This window comes from Triturus cristatus, chromosome 4_1 (genome assembly GCF_964204655.1).
Source record: "Triturus cristatus chromosome 4_1, aTriCri1.1, whole genome shotgun sequence".
In the NCBI taxonomy this organism is placed as follows: domain Eukaryota; kingdom Metazoa; phylum Chordata; class Amphibia; order Caudata; family Salamandridae; genus Triturus; species Triturus cristatus.
In genome coordinates, this window is record NC_140585.1 from 37,625,319 (window position 1) to 37,642,870 (window position 17,552).

Below are 17,552 nucleotides of genomic sequence, written 5' to 3' on the forward strand. Positions count from 1 at the left end.
ACATCTGAATTGAATGAAATGAGAATGATTTTCTTGCTCTGAGAATGAAAATGTGGTGGGGATACGGGTGTCTGAGGGAGGTCTTGGGTGGACGATTTCATGACGGCAGTTGTGCTTTGTGTGGTGAGCTGGTCCCAGGTGGTGAGCATGTAGTCGGTGTTTGCCTCAGCGGATGGGAGATGGCGAAGCGTGTCGGCGGCGATAGTTTGGCGTTTGACGTTTTTGTAGATGGAGGAGATCTTGTCATGGAAGAAGTCCACAAAGGTATTGCATAGTTCTTGAGAAGGAGGAGTGATGTTGTTGTCAGCGACTGTGAGGTAGGAGAACTGTTTGAGACGATGTTGAAGAGTTCTTTGCTGTGGTTAGCACTGGCTTCAATGTGGTCAGCAAAGGCACTCCTTCAAGAGTTGGAGGAATCGGTTGAGGGATGTCTTGTAGACGGTTCGGTCTGCAGGATTTTTGTGAGAGCACCAATTGCTTTCTAGTCGCTTGCAGTTGCGTTTCACGGCTCTCAGTTTTGTAGAGTACCAGCTGACCTGCTTGATGGTTCGGTTGGATTTGGTGGGTTTGACACAGGAGACTATGTCGGCACAATCGGTGATCCAGGCGGAGACGTTTTTGACAGGCTGTTCAAGGTAGGTCAAGGTGTCGGAATGGGATTTGTTGAGGGCGTTGGTCCACTTGATCTCTGATACTTTGTTCCAGCATTGGTGCGAAGTGTTGGGGAGCTTGGTGGTGGTGCCTGGGGATCCTGTGATGGCAAAGTGGACTATGACGTGGTCTGTCCAGGTGAGCTCGGTAACATGCCTATAACTGACTCCGCAACTGGTAGCGAAGATGGGGTTGAGCGTGTTACCTGCGTAGTGTGTGGGGTTGGTGACTAGTTGGGTGAGCCGATGTTGTTCATGCTCTTAAGGAGGTTGGTGGTGTTGGCACCGTTGTGGTCTTCAAGGTGAAAGTTGAGGTCTCGAAGGAAGATGTAGTGTTTGGAGTCAATGGTGAGCGGGGACATGAATTCAGGAATGGCTGCAACGAAACTAGGGAATGATCTGGGAGGTCTGTAGGCGAGTTGCCTCTTACAGTGGTTTGCCGTTGGTTTGGAGCTGAAAGTTGAGGTAGAAGAAGCAGTGCCGGCAGGAGAAAGGTTCAACTATTGATTGAGGAGAACTGCAGCAGCAGTTGTTGTTGCGGAGCCTGGTTTCAAGACCTCAGAGGCAGTCTATGAGCAGGGGAGCCAGGGGGTCCTGACTCGCAGTCGTGTGCAGACGGGCTTACCTTTTGCACCCCTTCGGTGCAGCTGAGATTCGGCCTCTATTAAGTAGGTCCGGGGAGGAGGGACGGACGCTGCATGGTGGAGGGCGGGGCTTGCGGGAAGTAAGAAGTGGGAACCACAGAGAGGCAGCTAAAAAATGGGTGGGAAAAGTGAGGCGAGAAGAAACAGTGAAGGAGACAAAGCGATAAAGGACCAGCAGTCAGTAAAAACAGCGAAAAGGCTACAGAATACGGAGCACAAAGCAGTGGGGAAAGAGACAGAAGCAAAATTAACTCAACCCTTTAAAATCCTGCCTGACAGAGGCAGCCCATGGATGGCTAACAGATGAATGAAGCTAAATGCCAACAAAACAGAAATCTTGATTACGGGCAAGGCCCTATCCATCTGGACATCAGCCTAGTGGCCGGATACCCTTGGCCAGATCCCTGAACCCAAACCCTAAGTTAAGAATCTGGGGGTATGATTCGATTCCAAACTTACCTTTGAAAATCAGATCGACAGTGTAGCAGGGAAATGCTTTGGTACTCTCAAGATCCTAAGAAAAATCCTACACTTACTCCCTTTGGAGTCATGTAAAACCATTGCTCATACTCTAATAACATTATAGCTAGACTACTGTAATGTCCTGTACTTGGGAGCCATCAAGGGTAATCTGAAAAAGCTTCAAAGAGTCCAAAATGCGGCAGCGCGCCTTGTACTCAGACTCCATAGGTCATCGGCATCAGCGGCCCTCGTCTATCTTTACTGGCTTTCTTTAGAAAAAATAATCAGTTTTAAAGCCTTGTGCTTTTGTTATAGAATTCTCTCCCAGAAAGGTGCCAAATATCTTTGTTCCCCGATTCAACCATATTCTCCATCTCGTGACCTGAGGTCTTCTTAAGCCAAGTTAATGGGCGCCCAGGTTTGTAGGGCCAAACTAGGGACAAAATCTTTTTCCTTTCTGGCCTCCGAAGCCTGGAATTTGTTACTGTCACATCTGAGAGCAGAACCCTCTGAGGAAATATTCAGGAACAAACTTAAAACCTTAGCTCCTCCTATCTATCTGATAGTTAGCGCCCCAATTTTATTTTCATCTCTGTAGCTCTCACAGTCTAAGCAGGTCCTGGTCTCAGCACGGGGACACGCCATACCGGTGTAACCAAGCGCTTTACAAATCACTCAATATTATTATTATTCTGGCTATTTGTGTTATGTCATTTCTTGTGGGGACTACAGGATTACGGAAGTTGTAGTTTTTCTGGTGTGAGGAGAGAATGTGTAGTATTCGCTTCCATTGCCTTTAATAAAATCAGGACTCTTCTTCACAACTGACTAGGAGAATCTGCAAAAATTTCCCATTTTTACACTTTTGATAGTCTCTACCTATAAATGATGCCCTTAGGTTCGGAGGCATTGAAATGTATTTTACTGCTACCTTAAATTTAATCAATAACTAGGAAGGACTTGTATCTGGGACTGCAGTTGATATATTCCTTCAATTTTAATTGTACACATATTGTATCATGTCAATTTCGTAAGTGCATTGATTGTTGTTTGTCTCCTAGAAAGACTCCTTCTACTTCCCTTGCTGTTACAAACTACACAACATCTTAAAATTTAAGATTGCCCTGTTGTGCTCATGTTATATGATCTATATGAATGTTATTTTGGTTTCAGGATTGTTTGGAGGCGACAGCTCACTTCCCAGCCTTACAAAAAGTCTCATTCTCTTTTATCTTATTGCCTTCTCTCTCTTCAGTTTTCCATAATGTTCCTGATAATCCATGACCCTACTGGCCAGCAGCTGCGGTGACGTCAGTAGCCAGCCAATCCAGCACCCAGGTACCACTTGTCAGGTGTCAATACTCACGCTATGGCGATGAAGGCTGCGCTGCCACCATACAAGAAGGAGCGGTTCACCACCTCAATGATGAAGGTTGCATACTGGACCGTCAGGACGGGGACGGAAGCACATATGGAGAAGAGGACACACTGTCCGGCAGTGAGGGCCAGAGACGCGACAACAGAGCGCAGGTCAGCCAGGGTGTTCGAGGCTGGGGAGAGAACAGAATTCTGTGAATAGAGGGCCTTTCCCAGCGTGCAAGGACTTCTGGCGAGCATGCTAATGGCGATATAGCAGAATGACTGATACTGAGAAGAGAGAGGACCGTCAGTAGTACAGCATGTCTGAGAAACAGAGGAATACGAGAACTGTGATTATGCCTGGTGGCGAAGATATATACTGTCAATATCACAACACGCTTGGTGGGGAGGAGAGATACAGTCAATCAATAATCACAAAGGGAGAGTTGGATGCAATATCACTTCATATCCTCCAAGAGAATCCAAATATCATGAAAAAAGATGCAATTGTAAGGAATATGCTACTTACCAGTATGCATCTGTTCTTGGCATGTAGAGCTGCAGATCTACACACTTTTGCATAGATTGCCATCTGGTGTTGGGCCCGGATGTTTGAGTTTGTTTTTCCTCTTGGAAAGTCTTTGGAAGTCACGTGTCGGTGACTCCTCCTTTGGATCGTATTGCGCATGGGCTTCGGCTCCATCCTCAGATTGTTTTTCGCCAGCAGGGAAAGATGGAGCGTAGTAATAACAGTGAAGAAACCCATGTGTGTATCTAAATAAGATAAACTGGAACAGATACAGGTAGCTGGGGAGGCGGGTGGGCGTGTGTAGATCTGCAGCTCTACATGCCAAGAACAGATGCATACTGGTAAGTAGCATATTCCGTTCGAGGCATATGAGCTGCAGATTACACACTTTTGCATAGACTATATAGCAGTTCCCAACCTTAGCGGCGACCACCGGTATCTGTTGCAGTGGTTTGAAATAATCTTTTGAGTACAGCCTGGCCCACACTAGCTTGTTGCTTAGTTTGCACATCTACACAATAGTGTTTAGTGAAAGTGTGCGGTGTTGACCATGTAGCTGCTTTGCAGATATCATCTAATGGGATGTTCCCTAAAAATGCCATGGAAGCCCCTACCTTTCGTGTAGAATGGGCTTTAGGGGGAAGCGTACCTCTTTGGGTGCAATTACGCACCAGTACATCAAGGTATTCCAGTTACGTTGAATGCCTCACCCACATTTTGTGGCATGCTTCATCCTAGGTGACTTCATCCCCCCCTGGTAGGATGGTACTACCAGAGTAGACTCAACCTCGATGAGAGGGAGTTTTCGATATGAAATATGCTGAATAAGGATAATTTACCAACCTGTAATACTAGTTCGCTTCTGGGGGAATCCACATCAAAGTCATAAGAAACCAACAGCGGACCCCACCGACCTCAAGAATTACCGCCCCATCTCGCTTCTCCCGTTTCCAGCCAAAGTCATCGAGAAGACCGTCAACAAGCAGATGGCCGCCTTCCTCGAGACGAACGGATCCCTCGACCCCTCACAGTCCGGCTTCCGAGCCAATCACAGCACCGAGACCGCCCTCATCGCCGCCACCGATGACATCCGAGCCCTGATGGACAATGGAGAAACAGCGGCCCTCATCCTCCTAGACCTCTCCGCGGCATTCGACACGGTCTGCCACCGCACCCTAGTACGGCGCCTCAGCAACATCGGAATCAAGGACAAGGCGCTGGAATGGATCATCTCCTTCCTCGACGGAAGAACACAGAGAGTCCGCCTTCCACCGTACAAGTCAGAGGCCTCCGAAGTCATCTGCGGCGTCCCACAAGGATCATCTCTGAGCCCCACCCTCTTCAACGTCTACATGAGCCCCCTCGCGGCCATCGTACGCAAACACAACCTCAGCATAATCTCCTACGCCGACGACACCCAGCTGATCCTCTCCCTGACCAACGACCCCGCCGCCGCCAGAGCCAACCTGCACGAAGGGATGAAAGAGGTAGCCGAGTGGATGACGACCAGCCGCCTGAAACTGAACTCGGACAAGACGGAGGTTCTCATCCTGGGCTCTTCACCCTCCGCCTGGGACGACTCCTGGTGGCCTCTCGCCCTGGGCACCGCACCCAAACCGACAGACCATGCACGCAACCTGGGCTTCATCCTGGACTCCTCCCTCTCCATGACCAGGCAGGTCAACAACGTCTCCTCGGCGTGCTTCAACATCCTACGCATACTTCGGAAAATCTTCTGGTGGATCCCCACCGAGACCAGGAGGACCGTCACCCAGGCCCTCGTCACCAGCCGACTGGACTACGGTAACGCCCTCTACGCCGGTACCACCGCCAAGCTCCAGAAGAGACTCCAGCGGATCCAGAACGCCTCAGCCAGACTCATCCTCGACATCCCACGATCCAGCCACATCTCCGGACATCTGAGAGACCTTCACTGGCTCCCCGTCAACAAGAGAATCACCTTCCGCCTCCTCACCCACGCACACAAAGCCCTACACGACCAAGGCCCGAGCTACCTCAACAGCCGAGTCAACTTCTACGCTCCCACGCGCCACCTCCGATCAGCCAACCACGCCCTCGCCGCCGTCCCCCGCATCCGAAGAGCGACTACAGGAGGAAGGTCCTTCTCCTACCTGGCCGCCAAGAACTGGAACTCCCTCCCGACCGACCTGCGCCTGACCCAAGACCACCTCTCCTTCAGGAAGAAGCTGAAGACCTGGCTATTCGAGCAGTAGCGGCACCCCCCCCCCCCCAGCGCCTTGAGACCCTACGGGTATGTAGCGCGCTTTATAAGTGTCATTGATTGATTGATTGATTGATAAGTACTGAATATTCCCGCCCACTTGCGCGGACCCCGGAGTACATATTAAATATAATATATATACATCATGAAAACATGTACGTAATACTAAAACAGATGTATATATTTTTTTTTTTTTCACTGTAAATACAAAGGTTCCAAGGACGTTATAGTTGGGAAATGGAAGTAAAAAAATCCTTAGAAATTCACTGAACAAAACAAAGGTTACAGGGAAATTTTAGTTAGGCTGATATCTCACTCGTACAAAGCCAGAGACATTCAGCAGTTATAGCTAGTGAGTCCCCGCAACGCACTACTTATGACCTACCATATTACATCACTCATGACATAGTCAGTGTTAGACTTCGCCTTTTTTGCAGGGTCATCCCTGAACTTTTTGCCTTCCTCCTGGTATTTTTTCTGACCTGGTGTTGGTGGTTTTAGGACTCTGGGCACTTTATCCCTGCTGTTCAGTTTTTTTAATTTTGTTTTTTACAGTTTTATATAGCGCAAACTTGACCCGAATCGGGTATCAGAGGGCTTTACATAGCACCAGTTGCATTACATGAGGACACATTCATTTTAAAAAAAAAATTGTTAGGCATGGGGAGATTAAGTGATTTGCCCAGAATCACAGGATGTTCAGCGTCATTGCCGAGACTCGAACCCAGTTCCCCAGATTCGAGGTCGACCCCGAGGATAAGGCCAGATGGCCTGGAGATCGCCTCCATGTTTTGGTTGGGCGTAAGGCCCTGAGGTGTTTGTTTGCACCTTATTAGTGTTACTGTGGTGCACTATTGATTAAGGAGGGATGCTATGATGTTTATGCCTCATGATTCATGCCTAATGCGTTTATGCTAAGTGCCTCTTGCCAGTAGATACTGGTTGCTTCTATTTTCACTATGTGTGTGTTCTAATGGTGATGACAGTGGCCCGATTGGCCCTGTAATGTATCTAATCCCCTGTAAAGTGATACCCAGTGCCAGGTGGCACAGTGTACATATGTGATTATGCTCTGATGTGTTTTATGGATAATACAAAGGCTATTTTTAAATAACCTTCTGTGGAGTTTATTTTATGGTGTGCCTAGTGTGTTGCTGCTGTCTGTGTGTGTTGCGCAAACGATTTACACATTGCCTCTGGGATAAAGCCTGACTGCTCGTGCTACCAAGGGGGTAAGCAGGGGTTATCCTCAGCGTGTAACTCCCTTGCTCTGACTAGAGCGGTGGTTCTGCCTGGCTTAGGCGCAAGCCCTAGCCAACCAGAAATCTAATTTCTAACAGTCAGTGACATCTCAAATGACATCACTGACAACATCACTGATGACATCATCCAAAGAATCTATGATGCGCCCATTCTCACCCCCATATAACCTTTCATGCGCCCACTCCAACTTCCACACTACCATTCTCAAACTCATTCGCACACCCATGCCATTACTACAGCTACTCACTGGTTCATTGATCAACACACACATCTGCTCACTCACCCATACAGCACTCACATACTGAGTCAGTCACCTATGAGTTACTAACACACCTACTCACTCATTCATAGTCAATTGCACAGCCACTTACTCACCCATACAGCTACAACTACCCCTCCTGTTACCTCCATTAAGTCCCATACAGCTGGATTGTTGAGAGGTCTTTGGAGGCCACGCCCCCTTCCTCCACCACTCTGCAAACGCACGTCCTGGCGCACTCCTAGTTGTTGAGTGAAGTCCACTTTACTGCTGAGATTCCTTAGGGGCCAACTACTCCTCCTGCTACCTCTAGTAAGTCGCAAACAGCGGGATTGCAAAGAGGTTGTTGGAAGCCACGCCCCCTTTATCCACTACTCTTCAAACGCACCCTGTGGCACACTACTAGTAATGGGAAGAAGTCCACTTTAGTCCTGAGGCCCTAAGGAGGTATGAGGATGTCATCCCCCCACCAGCAGTGCGACGAGAGGTGTGTTTGCAGAGTGGTGGGAAAGGGGAAGTAGCCTCCAAGCCCTCTCAGCAATCCTATTGTCTGGGACTTACTGGACGTAACAGAAGGGGTTCCTGGACCCCGATGACCCTCAGCATCCTAGGGGACTTCATCCCCTAACCCACACTGCTCCAGGAGGCGCATTTGCAGAGTGGTGGTGAAGGGGGCATAGCCTCCGGCGACTTGCCGAATTTTTTTTAAAAATGAAGGCGAGTGGGGATGCTTGGTATTCTTCCAGGGCTATTTCGGCAATGGGGAACTCACCCCCTGGGTCCGGGCTTTTTCTTTTTTATAATTATTAGGGAGGGGGCATAGCGGCCCCCTGGACCACATCCCCCAGGGCCCAGCCTTTTAAAAAAAAAAACAATTATTAATTGGAGGGGGGCTGCGCAGCCCCCCTCCCAGGCCGATTCCGGTGACCAAACTCCACCGCATTAATACCTTAAAAGAAGCCCGGGGGAGATGATCATCCCCGGGACATCATATGGCCTAGCTGGGGGGCCTCTACACTCCCCTTTCCTTAATAAAACAATGCCCCCGGGACCTGGCCCTCCCGGGGGTCAACAAAAAAAGCGCAGAAGCCTGCACTTCGTGGTTTTTTTTCGTTTTTTTTCGGCCGGATCAGCAGATCCCGATGAAAATGAAATGTAAAAAATGCTTTTTTTGGCCCTAGGGTTCCAAACAACCCCCCCCCCCCCCCCCCCCCGGCTCCCAAGAGGCCTAAGGAGTCAGGGTGTTTCTAACCTTCTCCGTTTTTGTGATTTTTTTTTAATACATTTGTTGTTGGACTCGATTCAACCGAGTCCCAAAATGGCTGCCAATACTTCCTGGTTGAAGTGTTGGCAGCCAATCCAATTTCAGTAGGGTCTCAGTAGGCTATTGGGCTCCCAGATATCTATATTTTTATACTTAAATATCTCTGAAACTACTTAACAGTTACATCAAATCACAAAAAGCATGCTTTCTGGACCAACATCTAGCTGTCTTCCAAATGTGGTGTAATTCCGTTCAGCGGAATTACACCACATTCCGGCCAAGCCATAGCAAGCTGCAAAGTCCAGGGGGTGAGCACCCCAGCACATTGCTGGAGCCAGCCTTGGGGGGTGGCGGTCCTCTGGGCCATTATGGCCTCCAGCCTTCATTGTGTGATTTAGCCCTGGAGAGGTGGTGGTGCCCTGGACTGCAGAGGGGTTGAGTGGGCCCCCGCACTAAATCTAAAGAAAGCCCCAGGGAATTGCTGGTCCCCGGGGCTGCGGTGGGTCCGCGCTGCCCTCCCCATTTGATCACATAAAAGTCCAAGTACAGCAGCAAGTCCAGTGCTGAAGGAAGCGCTGAACAGAACCGTGAATGGGTGTGTAGAGGAAAAAAAGACTACTGACAATACAACAGTACACCAAGTGCTGAAGAGAGACTACTACTGTCAACAGAGAAGCACACACAGAGTTGAGAGGAGAGTAGACAACTGTCAATAGAACAGCACACGATGAGCTGGGAGGGGAGAAGACGACTGTCAATAGAGCAGCACACACACAGCTGAGAGGGGAGAAGATGGCTGTCAGAGCAGCATACACAGCTGATAGGTGAGAAGATCACTGTCAATAGAGGAGCACACGATGAGCTCAGAGGAGAGAAGACTATTATCAATAGAGCAGCACATTCTGAGCTGAGGGGAAAGAAGACGACTGTCAATAGAGCAGCAAGTAAGAGGCTGAACGGATCAATGACTGCTGTGAAACGAGCAGAATGAGTGGTGCTTAGAAGGGACACTGCTCATAGATCTGAAGTGCCACCACAGAGGGGAATACTGTCAATAAGGCAGCATCTGCCTCAAACAACAAATCACGTCTGACAGGAAGAAGAATGGTGTTACTTTGTAGATGAGCTGGAAATCTGCTACGAGACATGGGCTGGAATTAGGCCTCGGGTTTACCAGCTGTCGCGTGAGAGCTTGGCAGAGGATTCCCAGGTGTTACCTACCGTACTGGGGGAGTGGAGGTGGAAGAGGTGGCAGAACATGCTTAATTCTACCTATTATTTTGTAGGGTTCTAGAAGCAAGCTGGTCACAGGATGTTAACTACAGTGATGTAGGTAGGGGGCAGAGGAATCCTCCGTGTGAGAGGCTGGCAGCGTCAGTCCAGCTGTTACCTTACACCACTGTAGTTGTCTGATAAAATATTTTGGATGGTAGCTGCAGTGTTTTGGGGGACAGGTAGAGGTTGCCCAATTATAGCATGTTTAGTCTGTGGCATACACTATGACCCTTACCATCTGCAGCTCCCTCCTTATTCTTCCCACGCTTGCTTCGGTCCATGAGGAGCCCATTCCAGGGAGCACAAAAGACTCCAAAGAGCTGGGTGATTGCAAAGGCATTGGTGTACTCGCTGACTGTGGTGTGAAGAGAACAAAAGGTACAAAGGGAGAAGGGGGGGGGGGAGAAAGGGATTTAGAATTACTATAGACCAACCCACGCAACATGCCACACTTGCATGCATCCTACTCAATACCCGCTTACTCACCAAACATGCCACAGAAATATGGGACCTTCTGCACGACCACACTCCGGACCTGCTCTTTCTTACAGAAACCTGGCTAAACCTAACCTCTGCACCAGACATCACAAGAGCCATCCCCACTGGCTACAAGATTGCCAGGCCAGACCTTCAGCCCAATCCTGGAGGGTAAGTCATCATCTTATTTAAAGATACCATCAACTGCACCATCAAGACTGACACCCCCACCAGCTACACAGCTAACTTCTCCCTGAGTGGAACCCTTGTATACAGACAACCAGGATACAAACCAATTTCACCAGCAACATCACATACTGCATAGCACCCCTGAACATCAACTCCAGCACTTTCATCATTCTCGCAGACCTAAATTTCACCTAGATGACTACAGCGACCCAAACTATACAGCCATACAGGAAACCTTGTAAATATCAGACTCACTAGGCACTTTACAGGACCCACCCACACTGCCGGAAACCTATTTGACCCGATTTCCTTTCAATTAACAACATCACAGTCGACAAGCCAGAAACTATAACCTGGAGCAACCACACCGTTGCCAGTTTCAGCACACTGCACCTCCACAGACCTACCACTACCAGATCTGTCCACTGCAGCTGGAAAAGCATCACAAAAGAGGACTGGGCTTTGGATCTCACAGTTCACCCGTCCGAAGACACCAGCAACTTGCTGAAAGCCATCACAAGGACCTCAACAAGTGGATCACAGCATGCGCTGACACACCGCTCCCCTCAAGCGCAATCCAACAGCAAGAACCTGACCTCAGGCCAGCTGGTACATAGAGAAACCCAGGTTGAAGAAACATCATTGCAAGAAATTGGAGCACAAATGGAGAACAAGTCAAGACCCCACAGGTAAAGACATCTTCAAATCTGTCCCAAGATGCATCCACCAGCAGATATGAACACCAAGCTGCACAGTGGTGCTGGAACGATTTTCAGAGTAGGGGTGAAGTCATCAAAGTTACATCACAGAAGGCATAAGGATTGTGGAAAATTCAAGCGTGGTTAAGGTGTGATACATAACCAGTGGTGCATTTGGAAGAACACTGTTGCAAATATATTATTAAAACATGGTGTGGTAGCTGTAGGAGGCTGGTTTAGTATATTGTGCACACTTATTTAAGTGACCCACCTAGCACTAATCCAGACAACCCTTATGGTGATTTATGGGGTCTCAGACAACAATAGAAAGCTTTCTAAGTGGTAGCTGTGCAGAGCTTCAGGTTTAGTCCAGAAGGAGTGTCAAGCAACTTTTTTTTACCAGAACTAATCATATAGTGTAGGTTAAATAAAAAAGAACAATCAATCAATCAGACTTTTGTTAAGCATGACTACTTACCCATAAGGGTCTCAAGGCGCTGGGGGTGGGGCGGGGTGCAGGTTCCAGTCCATCAAGGAGAGGGTCTTTCGATGAGCCAGGTTTTGAGGTTTCTTGCGAAGATGGGGAGCAATGTTGTCTGTCTGAGGTGGAGCGGAAGGGCGCTCCAGGCTCTGGCCGCGAGGAAGGAGATGGAGTGGCCTCCCGATCTGGACTTTCTGGTGCAGGGGACCACAGCGTAGGAGAGCTGGGCTGATCGTAGGGTCCTTTGGGGTGCGTGGAATTTGAGTCGGCTGTTCAGGTACGCTGGTCCGGAGTCGTGGAGGGCCTTGTGTGCGTGGGTTAGCATCTTGGAGGTGACTTTAGCCTCGATAGGGAGCCAGTGGAGTGTGCGCAGGTGCTTGGAGATGTGGCAGTGTCTTGGCAGGTTGAGGACCAGTCTTGCGGCGGCGTTCTGGATGTTCTGTAGCTAGAGAGAGAGGTTTTTGTTTATTCCGGCGTTGAGTGTGTTGCCGTAGTCGAGTCTGCTGGTGACCAGGGCGTGAGTGACAGTCTTCCTGTGTTCGAGGGGGATCCATTTGAAGGTCTTGCGTAGGAGGCGGAGGTTGTGGAACCAGGAGGATGAAACGGAGTTGATCTGGCGGTCCATTTTGAGCTCAGAGTCCAGGATGATTCCTAGGTTGCATGCGTGGTCCGTGGGGGTGGGCGGACTTCCGAGGGCGGGGGGCCACGAGGTTCTGTTCCAGGCATCGGGGTTTGAGCCCATGATGAGTACTTCTGTTTTGTTGGTGTTTAGATGATGCATTAAAGCCAGATCAGTTGACTGGGGGTGAGTTTTTGATTTGCTCAAACACTCCGTCCATCATTCCCTTTGGTATCGCGGTGTTTAGTTGTAGACAGCTGTTTTTCATCCATTTGGCGACGGCTTCTATGCCTTCTAGAAAGTTGTGTCTGGCGGTGTTGGGTTCGTTGGATAGGGAGAGGATGAGTTGAATGTTGTCTGCGTATGACACAATGTTGAGTCCGTAGGTTCTGATGATGGGGGCTAGCGGAGCCATGTAGACGTTGAAGAGCGTAGGGCTGAGGGAGAAACCCTGGAGGACTCCGCAAGTGGTTGGTGAAAGGTCCGAGAGGAAAGGGGGAGTCTGACCTGCTGCGTTCTGCCTGAGAGGAAGGAATGGATCCAGTCGAGGGCCTTGTCCTGGATCCCTGCGTTGTGGAGTCTGTGTATCAGGGTGCAGTGAGAGACTGTGTCGAACGCCGCTGAGAGGTCGAGGAGGATGAGGGCTACTGTTTCTCCTTTGTCCAGTAGGGTGCGGATGTTGTCTGTTGCAGCGAGCAGGGCGGTTTCCGTACTGTGGTTTTTTCTGAAGCCTGATTGGGAGGAGTCGAGGATGTTGTGCTCTTCGATGAAGGTGGCGAGTTGGCTGTTGATGGCTTTCTCGATGACTTTCGCTGGGAAAGGGAGCAGGGGGATGAATCTGTAGTTTTTGAGGTCGGTGGGGTCCGCCGAGGGTTTCTTCAGGAGGGGGTTGACCTCGGCGTGTTTCCAGTCATCGGGGAATGAGGCGAACGCCAGGGAGCAGTTGATTGTGTGGCAGAGCATGGGTGCGATGATGTCGGCAGCTCTGTTGAAGATGTGGTGGGAGCAGGGGTCCGTGGGGGCCTCGGAGCGGATTGATTTCATAATCTTCAGTGTCTCTTTGGTGGTGAGGGCTGTCCAGTTGTCAATCGCTGGGTTTCGGGTGTCAGGGGTGGTTGGTGAGGGTTCAGTGTGTTGGTTGTCTTTGTCGAAGTTGTTGTAGATGCTCTTGATTTTTTGGTGGATAAAGGCGCTGAGTTTTTCGCACAGGTCTTGTGAGGGAGGGATGCCAGTGGATTCGCTGGTGGGTTGGGCGAACTCCTTGATGATGTTGAAGAGTTCTTTGCTGTTGTGTGCGTGTGTGGAGATTCTGTCTTCAATCACTTTTTTCCTCGTTTTTCTGATGAGTTGGAGGTGGGCATTGGTGGAGACTCTGAAGTTGTAGTGGGTTTCTGTGGATTTGGTGTTCCTCCAGGCCTTTTCGAGGAGGCGGCAAGTGCGTCTGGACTCTCGAAGTTTGGTGGTAAACCATCTGACTTTATTGGCGTGGGTGTTGTTGTTTTCCTTGAGGGGGGCAAAGGTGTTGGCGCTGTTGGAGATCCATCTGTGCACGGTTCGGGCCGCGGTGTTGGGGTCATCGTTTTCCGTGGGAGCAGGTGCTGGTGTCTGTGGATGGTGGGTGTTCTGAAGGTGAAGTGGGCGCATCGATGGTCAGTCCATGGGAGTTCGATGGTGTGGCTGAAGGTGATGGAGTTTCCTGTTGTGAAGAGGGGGTTGTGGGTGTGTCCTGCTGAGTGCGTGGATTCGGTCACGATCTGGCGGAGTCCAATGTTGTGGAGGTTGTCCAGGAGGGATGTGGTGTTGGGGTCCAGTTGGTTGTCGAGGTGGTAGTTGAGGTCTCCTAGCAGGGTGTAACTGGTTGATGCGATGGCTTGTGGGGAGATGATATCCGTGATGGAGTTGGCAAAAGGTCCGCGGGGTCAAGGGGGTCGGTAGATGAGGGTTCCTTGGAGGGTAGTGGTAAGGCTGGTCAGTATCTTGAAGTGAAGGTGTTCCATCAGGTCTGTGGGCTCGTTGGGGAGTGTGCTCAGGCGGAGAGTGGATTTGTGGATGATGGCGATTCCTCCTCCTGGGCGGGTGGGGCGGTCCTTCCTTGAGTTCTTGTATCCTTGAGGAATGGCAATGGTGATGTCTGGCCCCGAGGTGGTGTTGGTCCAGGTTTCGGTGAAGAACTCTACGTCCGGGGTGGTGCTGTCGAGGAGGTTCCAGATTTCGGTGGCGTGTCTGTGGAGGGAGCAGACATTGAGGTGGATGCATTTCAGGGTCTTCGGTTCGGTAGTGTTCTAGTGGGCGGGTTGTGCTGGGTCTGTGTTCTTGGCGGTGCTGTAGGTGAATCAGCAGCGGTGACAGCTGAAGGGTTCGTGGGTGCCGGCTGGTGATGCTAGCTTGCAGTTTTTGCGGCCTGGGTTGAGTGAGTGGAGTGTCATTGAGTCGTAGTGTTACCCTCGAGGTGAGCCAGGGTTTCTGGCGCTGGTCGCGGTCGGGTCGCGGTCAGGCCCAGACGGGCTTGCCTTTGGCGCACCAGCGGCGTGGCTGCTCAGCGGCCCCCATTAAGTAGGGGTCGGGGAGGAAATGAAGAGGAATAAGGCAAAAATAAGGCAAAAAGCAGAAAAGTGCAGCCGAGCAGAAAAGTGCAGAAAAGAGAAGAGGCTAAAAACGAGTGGAAACGGAGCGGAGCAAGAAAAAGGAGACAGAGGTTCACTGGACCACCAGGGATGAGGCGCAGGTAAAACCTGCGGGTGGAGGAGGGCCTTGAACACCAACACTCGAGAGTGCAGGGGCTCGGGGGAAGGCCTCACTTAATGGTGGAGCTGCGAGGGAGGGAGAGCAATTTCACTGACAATGAGTCAGTGGTCTTGCTCCATAGAAAGCTTTCTAAGTGGTAGCTGTGCAGAGCACCCTTCAGACTTAGTCCAGAAGGAGTGTTAAACAACTTTTTTTACCAGAACTAATCATATAGTGTAGGTTAAATAAAAAAGAACCACACAGTGTAGTTATAAAAATAGTTATATTTATTATACACAATCACTAACATATTGGGATATCTCCTACCCGGAGATATCAACACAATACACAATACACAGAATATTTCAAATGTTAAACAGGTAAGCAAGCACAAATACACCGTGGTCTCCGGGAGAAACCAAACTATACACTAAAGAAGTGGAATGCGAACTGCAACCGAAGTAGGGACTGGGACCAGAAGACTCAGGAGAGCTGGGAACCCAGGAACCCCACGGAGGTTGTGTGCACAGTGGAAACACAGCTGCGTAATCAATGCAAGTCCATGGGAAAGTCGCGGATGCAGTTTTTAAGAAGAAGGGGAGAGGATATGGGCTAACGGCTAGGGCGGTCGACTTTGGAGCTGGGGAATCGGGTTAGGGTCTCGGCAGGGACGCTCGGCATCCTGTGATTCTGGGCAAATCACTTAATCTCCCTGTGCCTAACAAAAATTTATGTGTCCGCCTGTAAAGCAACTGGTGCTCATGTAAAGCGCTCTGATACCTTCGGGTCAAGTTGTCGCTATATAAGACGCCACCAAAAAAAAGGACCCTTCCCAGTGGACCCTGAAGAAACCCCGTGGAAGATCGAAGGTTGGAGAGTCACTCCACCAATGGATACCTCAGGAATCAGGATACACCAGGGAAGCCGGGTGCATCGAAGCGAAGTGACGTCGGAAACTGCCGCAGACCACAGTAGAAGACTTCAGGAAAGATGCCGCTGGGGAAGGTGAAAAAGTCCAGTGGAACCCACGGATGGATTCTTGAAGAGAAGTACCTGCAAGCAGAGGGGACAGAGTCTATGCCACTCGGAAGTGAACAGGAGGTAAAGAAGACCAAGCACCCCTAATGACGGAAGATGCAGAAGTGATGCTTGTGACCTTGTTGCTGCAACTGTGGGGACCAGGTGACGCTGTGGAAGACCAAGAGCCATTCACGAACTGTCCCGCATCGGGAGTCAAGCACCAGGGAGTCGGTGCCCGGTGGGAGCACCAACAAGCCTTGGCAGCAGCAACAAATGTGGTAAATGAAGAAGGTGCAGTGTTGGGACCAGCAAGGTCCAAGGGACTCACCGAATGCAGCAGGCTCGAGCAAGCAGGGAAGGCCACTGAAGCTCAAGAGGACCCACAGGCCAAAGGCACAAGAGAACCTCGAGCAGCTCAACAAAGATGCAGGCTCACGGTGCAGAGGATGCGTGAGGACAAAGATCTTGGCAGGAAAAGATACTGGAGATTGAAGCTTCTTGCAGCCTGAAGATCTCTGGAGGACAGAGTCAACAAGCCTTGGCAACAGCAAGTTGATGCTGTGCACAGGAGTTCTGTTCCAGTGGTTCCAACGAGGGATACTGGCCTCAAACTTGCTGAGAAGACAGTGCAGGCCTCGAGGGAATTGCAGAACCACCACCTGTGTTGCTGAGCTTTTGGAGTCCTTAAGACATCAGGAGCAGCAGACCAGTTAACTACTTTACAGTGCCTGCAGGTGCAGACGAGTGACTCCTTCACTCCAAGGGAGATTACTTCGGGTGTCCTTGATGCCCACAAGCCTGGAGAGGAACCTGGATGAAGCACAGGCACAGACGACGCAGAAGACTAGCAGGACGAAGAGACCAGGAGCAGCAGAAGTCTTCCTTGGTGCCGTCTCGGTTCCTGGGTGAGGGCCAGCGAAGTCCAAACTGCCCAGATGGTAGAGGTTGAAGTGGTTTCAGGTTAGAATCTTGTCCCATGACGAATCTGAAGAGCCACCCACATGTAAGCCCTTAAGTACCCTAGGGAAAGGGTCGGGAGTATTCAAGGATTCCTCCCAGAGGAGGGGCCGGACAGAGGGGAGGATACTCCCATGTCCTTTGTCCAATTTTGCACCAGAGTGGGAGCCAACGGCTCCCTGATCTGGCTCAAACTGGAGTATGCCCGGGGGGCACCAAATGTGCCCTTCAAAGCAGTCTGGTGTCGCTGGCAAGCGCCCCCAGCCCAGCCCAATACATTAAGTCCTGTCTGGGAGGTTGTCACACCTCCCTGTGGCAGGAAACCTATTGTTCTGCCTACCCCTGCTGGAGCTGAGCTCAGCAGCAGTAGGGCAGAATCGTGTATGTGGTCGGCAGCAGCACTAGCTTGCTGTAGACCCTAAAAGGCTGGTACCGGAAAT

At 50.3% G+C, this 17,552-nt stretch overlaps 1 protein-coding gene across 3 annotated transcripts in view; it reads right to left on the reverse strand.

Annotated features, from left to right (window-relative positions):
* The window catches only part of LOC146839398 (equilibrative nucleobase transporter 1-like), a 470,932-nt gene that overhangs the window by 45,816 nt on the left and 407,564 nt on the right, over nt 1-17,552 (reverse strand). For 2 of the 3 annotated variants that reach the window (XM_085651432.1, XM_085651433.1), the window contains exons 10-11: nt 10,183-10,302; nt 3,123-3,306 (exon numbers count right to left, since the gene is read on the reverse strand). In XM_085651432.1, the coding sequence (XP_085507558.1) occupies nt 3,123-3,306; nt 10,183-10,302 (304 nt within the window). The remainder of the gene's footprint in view (nt 1-3,122; nt 3,307-10,182; nt 10,303-17,552) is intronic. The other variant, XM_085651434.1, reaches the window with a different exon arrangement.